Consider the following 7,201-nt stretch of genomic DNA (forward strand, 5'->3'; position numbering starts at 1 on the left):
CCGCCCGCCATGAACTCCCTGGACCAGGCTGAGGGTGAGTGCGGCGGCCCGGAGCGAGCCCAGCGCCGCTCCTCCGGCGCGCTGGGAGCTTCCGGCTCCGCGCCTGGGTTGCCCGAGTGCGCCGCCTCGTCCCTCCGGAGCGGGCCCCGCCGCGGCGCTACCCTGAGGGGGGCGAAGCGGCCGCAGGAGGCCTCGGCTCTATCTCCACCGCGCTCCTGGGGCCGGCGCTCCTCCTCGGCCCAGACAGGCGAGCTGGGGCGGGGTCTCTTGGGCCACCTCCGCATCCTGAGGCTCGGGGGCGGGTGCTGTTGCTCTCCGGCCGCCCCGCGGAGGCGGAGAGCGGAACCCGCAGGGAAGGCCCGTGCTGAGGGGATCCGTGTGTGGGCCCGCCAGCAGCCTTCTGTCCCTGGGGAGGAGGGAGCTGCCCAGTGGGCTTTCCCTTTCGGTGCCCTTTCTCGACAAGGCTTCTTGACTTTAGCTTACTAAAATCCGCTCGTGCTGCGGTAACTACTCCTCTCTTCACGGGTGTTCACATGAAACGCGTTTATTAGAGCTTTGAGTCCCATCTAGCACATTATGCCAAGGCTTCTCTTGCACTTGGAACGTGACCTCAAATAGCCCTCTTACCTGAAAACATTGATCGTTTGGGTTACAAGTTCTTTGAAGTTACAGTTTACAGGATGTCAAAACCCTGAAAGGAGCTTTTTAGTGTCCAAACATAAGACTAGTAGAGATTCTTGAAATGCACCAGTGTCTCAGACTTAGCAGGTGTTTTGTATCAGATGCTAGAGGTAGGCATGTCAACAAAAACTGACAGTCTGGCATTGTCACGGCTTCGTTGTTATGTCTGTACAAGCTGTAGGGATCTCAGTCTTCTTGGTAGTTCCAGGTGCCAAAGTGATAAACTCGTGGTTCTTAGAACATGGATATCTAAAAATCAGTTAAAACTTTTAAGTTCCTGTTTTCTGAAAGGGTTTTTTTTTTGGCCATTGTTTATTTTAACGCTGTCTACATTATACGAGTGTTTTCTTGCGAACTGTGTTATCAACAGCTTGATTTTATGCCTACAGGGTGCTATTCTCAAATAGCAGGCTTTCATGTGATGCCTCATAGTCCCCCTCTCACTTCAGTGACTAGTTGTAGGGGTTTGTGTTAGTCAGGGAGCAGTTAATTAGCTTTAATTGCTGGCAGTGGCGGAGGTGGAGGACAGGCCATAACTACAGGGCTGTGGTTATAATTAAGACTACTTAACTGTTCTGTGGCTGAAGTCAAGGTGCTGTAATCTTTTCCCCCATAAATTCACCTGCAAAACACTCGGGAGTAAATTTACAATTTGGGAAATGGCATTAGTTACTCTCTATCTGCTTTATCTTGGTAAATGATTTAGCAATAGTTGCAAGTTGAAGGGGAAAAAAAAAATCGAGAGTGATGCTAACTGAAACACTTTAGCTGCAAGTTAATGCTCATAAACTCAACTTCAGGTAGAATTCTAGCTTTGATTGAAATGGCAAACATTGACCTTGTTGAACAGAAAGTTAAATCTAACGGACTTCAGGTGAAACAGTTCCTTGTAGACAGACATTAGGTGGCTGGCTAAGATTTCTTTTTAAAACAAATTAGGACTATGAACTTGAAATGCTGCTTGGCATTTAGCAGCAATTTCAATGGAAAGACCATGGGAGAATAATGGTAGTAATAAGAAAAATCTGTTTAAAGAAAAAAAAAAATCGGGCTAGAGTTTGCTGTGAGTTTTTACGTGTGTGTATATATATATCTATATCTATATATAGATATATCATGGCACTAAAAGTTTGTACAAAACAAAGTCATCAAAGCCATACTGCTACAAATAATCCCTTCAACAGCTGGCAAATGGCAACTTTTTTTTAAAATTACCATTATTGATAATAGAACTTAATGGTTTCCTGATGTACGTAATACTCCAAAATGTGATTTTTTTTTTTTCTTTGTGTAGGGACTATTTAAGCTATTCTAAATCTAACTCTTGGTATTTTTAAAGATGTCTAAAATACTCTGATTTCTCAACTATATCGATTTTCTGTAAGTGAGAGTGTTTCTTGCATTTAGTATAACTCTGTCATTGTACTTTTTAGCTAAAGTTGTGTGAAGCTACTTCAACTGTGCTTTTATTGCATCTAAATGATCATTGCATTGGTTTTCTCTGCCTGTTTATAAAATGGCTGTGCACAGAGGAAAAGTGAATTCCTTTTATCTTTTACATTAAAATTTGACTAAATAAATGAAGGTCTAATTCTGCTTGATACACATTCTCCCCAGATCTCAAAGCTTTTGAAAGAAGACTTACTGAATATATTGCATGTTTGCAACCAGCTACAGGACGTTGGAGAAGTAAGTTTGATGTTCCAAGGGATAAATAGGATTCTGTCTTTGAAGCTTTTTAGATTTACTATTGTGTATCTTTGATTTATGTTTGCCCAGACAAAAATCTGTGCTTAAATGCTCTTTAAAATTTGTGGTGTACATTCAAACATTCTTCAACAAGATAATACGAGATACCAGAGATACTTTAGTCAGAGTTAGAAAAATGAGGCCAAGATTGAATTGGCTTCAGGCTGAATTATTCTGAAAATGGTTGGGACAGTAAGTTGTTTTATTTGTTTCTTTTTGTTTGTTTTGTTTTGCTTTTTTTTTTTTTTTTTCAGGCTTAGACTTCCCAGACAGTCACCATAGTTACTTGAACTGAATACGATTGCATGAGAGTCCCTACAAAATAGAAGGTGAAAAAGTTACAGCAGCGTGCCTTAAGGGCAGAATATGTCCTCACCTTGGTTCTACCAGGAAAGTGGGAAGGAGGGAGGAAGGCAAAAAATACCCCAGATACGCTGCCAACTTGGCGATCAATAGTCCATGGTGGAAACAGACTGCTTTTTTGTTCTAAGATGCTGCCAGAGTTTCTATACTCAAAGAATACTGACATTTTTTAGAATGTACAAAATAGCATCTTTTCTCCTGAGAGGCCAAGAGGTTAATCTGAAATGAAGGGACTGGAGGAATGACTACTTAAAAAGCAAAAACAGCAGAAAAACCCACCCTATCCTGAAACACAACAACCACACACTACTACCCCGAAACCCCTTGTTTCAGAGCAATTGGGAGGCAAGTGGATATTTCTAAGTAGATCTGCACAACTTGTGTGCACCTAGTGTATGAATGCATTTGGCTTCCAGAATTCCTATATCCTGTCAGATATAATTAAAAAAAAAAAGTAGTACTGGAAACTTCTAACCATATTTAAATGAGGTTTGCATAACTAGCATTATGTTCACTAGCTAACTTTTTTTCCCCTAACTGCTTGTTTTGCTAGTTTTGTAATTCATGTAAAAGACTTTTTACTTGAATTATAATCGGGTATTTAATTCAATGTTCACTTTTCATCCTGTTATTCTTGAAAAAAAGTATTTTTTTTTCTTCTCAGCTGTATTTTGGAAACATAACTTCTTATGGTTATTTTTTAATTTTGTTTTTTGTTTTGTAATATCGGTAAGGAATATGCAATTCATTAGTAAATTATAGCAGTCTTACAAACCTGAAAGTAGTATTTAATGAATATCTGGGGTTTGTTTTCAGATTCTTTCCTATGATGCTAAAGGCTGGTAACTCTGGGTGGTCTCTTTTTTGTGGTGGTGGGTTTTTTGGGGTTTTTTTTTTCCCCCTTTCCCCCACCAGTAAAAGACTATTTGCATTCAGAACTTTAGGCTCCATAGAAAACACTTAGAACTGCCAAATGTCCAGTGAAAGCTGCAATGCTTTATGGGTGTGCAACAGAACATGAGCTTTCTCTGTATTTGTTGTTTTCTTTTTCTGCCAACCCCTGATCCCCAACCCTTTGCAGTCTCTCAAAATCAGTCTAGTGTCTTGTGTTACTCTAATATGTATCTAGCATTTTCCATTTGCAGTGAATTGATTATTCTTCCTAAACCATCCTGGATGTGCAGAGTTTTTTGCTAATCTTCCTGTGCTAAAGCTGCCATGCCTTCTCTCTCGTTTACATTTTGTGTTTTTTTTCTGTCAGCTTTGCTTGCTTGTAACTGGGTTGATTGGGATGGGGAGCATATCACAACTTAGTTGTGCTAATGAAACTGCTGGTGCTAATGCCTCAAGCTTTTCTTATGTAGAAGAGCTAGCAGGATGGAAGCTTTAGTTCTGCTCTGCAATTTAATGGCACTGCATTTCTGTTGCCTAGACTGCCTAAGCTCAAATAGCATACTGAACACTTGGTACAAATCTTATTCCAGTCTTTTAACTCCTTTGTGCTAGCTGTGTTGTTTTAGCATCTTTATTTTTTTTCAAAGCCTCAGAATGTTTTTATTTGATAGAATTTAGATTTTGGTACCTACTTGTCCTGTCCAGAAAACTTGTAGAGTCTTGACAGTTTCACTTAATAGAAATTTCTTTGCTTATTTTCACATCTGCCTTCCAAGTAGAAGCTTTTTCTCCCTCAGAAGTGGTAGAAGAATTAAATGCTTAAGAGCTGCAGCTGAAAAATAAATGCTTTTTAATAGGAGCGAGGTATACTGTTTATGACTCTGTTCTTCTCTTTATCAGTGATTCTGATAGTGGTATCAGTGTGCACAGCAACCGGTGCTTGGAATTGGTTAATAGACCCGGAGACACAAAAGGTAAAGATCACACTGATTCCAATGTAGTCTGTTTCATGGCTTGGTGTTGCAGTCGAGTGCTACAGTATCTTGCAAACAGAAAGGCTGAAGGTGGTTCTCCCATGAAGCTGGGAGATCATTTTTAGTTAAGCTCTCAAGCTGTCTGGAATTGTTATGGAACATCTCCTGGGACAATCCCTGCCAAAATGCTACACCTTGAATGCTTATCTAAGGAATTGTTCACAAGTACTTAGAAATGGCTAGGAGCAGTATTTCTTTTTAAATTTAAGTGAAGTAGACAGCAACTTTGTGTATGTTTTAGAAAGTATATAGTGGGACTAATCTGCTTTTTTTCCTAGGTATCATTTCTCACATCACTTTGGAATCACCCATTTTTCACAATTAGCTGTATTACCCTAATAGGCTTGTTCTTTGCTGGAATACATAAAAGAGTGGTGGCACCATCAATGTATCCTTCGATCGTGTGTGTTAGTGTTGTAGTTACTGCTGTTAGTGAAGTCTATGCTAATACTGCTTGTTCAGTTGTTACTTTGTGTACAAGCCTTATGTTACCTACATTCCTTGACACAGTCCACACAGTATAGCAGCCCGATGTCGAACGGTTTTGGCAGAATATAATATGTCCTGTGATGATGTAAGTGTTAGTGGTTCATTGCCTAAACCTTGTTTTTAAATAAATACAAACAATTTGAAAAGGGACAGGCTTTTTTTTTTTTTTTTCTGAACAGCACTTGTACACACCTTACAAATTCCATGTCTGTAAAACTGGAATGTAGAATATGCAGTATTGTTTTGTGTTGTTTTAAACTTAGCCTGTAAAATTGAACTTGAAGTGCAACTGTTGGGCTCAACTTTCAGAGTCTAAACTTTTTTTTTCTGTCTTGCAGACTGGAAAATTAATTTTGAAACCTAGGCCTCATGTTCAATAAGGGCTGTCTTCCTTCAGTTTTTTCCACTGCCATGGAAACCAAAAATGACCTTTTTTAAGGTAGTATGACAGCAAAAAAACGAACAGGACGGGTTGTCACTGCCTGGGAGTGAAAGTCTTACACAGTCGACAGTGAAAGTGTGCAATATTACTTCCTTGAATATTTATCCAAATTCTTTGTTATCATCTTTATCAGTGCTTTTGCTACTTCCGATTACCTCTTTTTCAGTATTAGTGTCACTTTTTTACTTCAGCTAGAACAGAACATACAGGTGAAGTATGTTAATCGGCCATGAAGTTGAACTTGAAAATCAAACCTCATTTGTGTTATGTGTCTGTGTAAGCTATTGTAAATAGCAGATCGATGCCAATGTCCATGAAAAGAAGTAATATTTGCTGTATGGATTTTTTTTTTTGTTGTTCTCATGAAGAGTATTGAAAGGAACACTTACCATTCCCGTGATGTTTTATTAGCACACTTACTCATTACAGCTGTCCTTGTCTCCTGGTCACTCTTCTGGAACTGGTTCAGAGGCTTGCGGAAAGACTCTGTGCTGGAGAAAACTGGTGTCTTACCGTTTAAGAACTTTGCAAATACATCAAGGATCACATTTGTCACATTGTATATATAGTGCACCAGCCACTTTCATTGTGGTCATACTAGTTCCTTGTTTGATCAGGTTCACAGCACTGTTATTTTAAGACTCATAACATTTAAAAAATTGTCTTAGATACTCTTGTATCTTCTCGGTTGTAAGGCTGTACTGTATCTTAAATCCACGTGCCCATTCTGAGTGGATTTTTATGCTGTGATAGTCTGAATATGAATAGTATTGCAAATGCATACCTTCAGATTTGGTGAAGAAACTCTAGAGAGTGCCACAATAAAATAACAACATTTGTTATTCAGAGTGTTCAAAACAAGGTGTGGTTGTTATATGCATAAACTGTAACTTCTGAATAGCTAAAACTGTAAAGAATTTTAAGAATAAGTTGTTCAAGGTGCCTTTTTAATTGTTTCAAACTCTTTTAATTGACTACAACTGCAAAGCTGTTGCAACTTCAGTAACTTCTACTACAGGGTAGGCTGGCTTTTAAAGGCAGCCTATTGATGTAACGTTGTTAGTTGAGACAGTAAGAATTGTCTCCTGTAGTTTTTCCAGTAAGTCTTCTGCCCATCCATTATTTTTAACTGCTGTGTATTTTGTAGGTAAATGTGTATATAATAAATTCTTTGTATAAACACGTGTTACCTTCTTTTGTACTGTGCAAATGCAGATCTCGGATGAACACAGAAGAACTTCAGGAGTTTACAGCTGAGGTCTGTAACTGGAACCGGACCAACACTTCCTGTATTTGATGCGGTTCTTACGCTCTCAGATACTGACCCCAGGGAGAAAGTCCTTCCGCTTTTCCGTCCCACAGGTCCATCCCGCCCTCTCGGTGCTGGTGGAGGAAATCGTTTCATTCGCCGTTTGCCTCCTGTGAGTTTTAGACCTGGGGAGTCATCCCGAGTAGAGGCCGTGTCCTGGAAGAGGCGTGAGGACGCCGCTGGTGCGGGGCTGAGGAAGCCCCTGGCTGGAACGGGGGGAGGCGTCCGCCGGCGCGGAGC

The 7,201-nt window shown here is 40.1% G+C and overlaps 2 protein-coding genes across 3 annotated transcripts in view; both read left to right on the forward strand.

Moving 5' to 3' along the window:
* Positions 1 to 6: 6 nt before the first annotated feature.
* Positions 7 to 6,836, forward strand: CNEP1R1 (CTD nuclear envelope phosphatase 1 regulatory subunit 1). Of its 2 annotated transcripts, none has more exons than XM_026856567.1 (6): positions 7 to 247; positions 2,299 to 2,370; positions 4,588 to 4,661; positions 5,000 to 5,109; positions 5,241 to 5,295; positions 5,549 to 6,836. In XM_026856567.1, the coding sequence occupies exons 1-6, from the start codon at positions 10 to 12 to the stop codon at positions 5,588 to 5,590; spliced, it is 591 nt and encodes a 196-aa protein (XP_026712368.1). In that variant the 5' UTR covers positions 7 to 9; the 3' UTR covers positions 5,591 to 6,836. The 2 variants fall into 2 exon arrangements, with proteins under 2 accessions (XP_026712368.1, XP_026712369.1); XM_026856568.1 differs by having other exon boundaries at positions 7 to 34.
* A 49-nt stretch (positions 6,837 to 6,885) lies between these two features.
* The window catches only part of HEATR3 (HEAT repeat containing 3), a 24,780-nt gene continuing 24,464 nt past the window's right edge, over positions 6,886 to 7,201 (forward strand). Inside the window, exon 1 of the mRNA XM_026856566.1 lies at positions 6,886 to 7,073. The gene's annotated coding sequence lies outside the window, so the exon portion shown is untranslated. The remainder of the gene's footprint in view (positions 7,074 to 7,201) is intronic.

The sequence above is a fragment of the Athene cunicularia genome (genome assembly GCF_003259725.1).
Source record: "Athene cunicularia isolate RWA chromosome 11 unlocalized genomic scaffold, athCun1 chr11_part1, whole genome shotgun sequence".
NCBI lineage: Eukaryota > Metazoa > Chordata > Aves > Strigiformes > Strigidae > Athene > Athene cunicularia.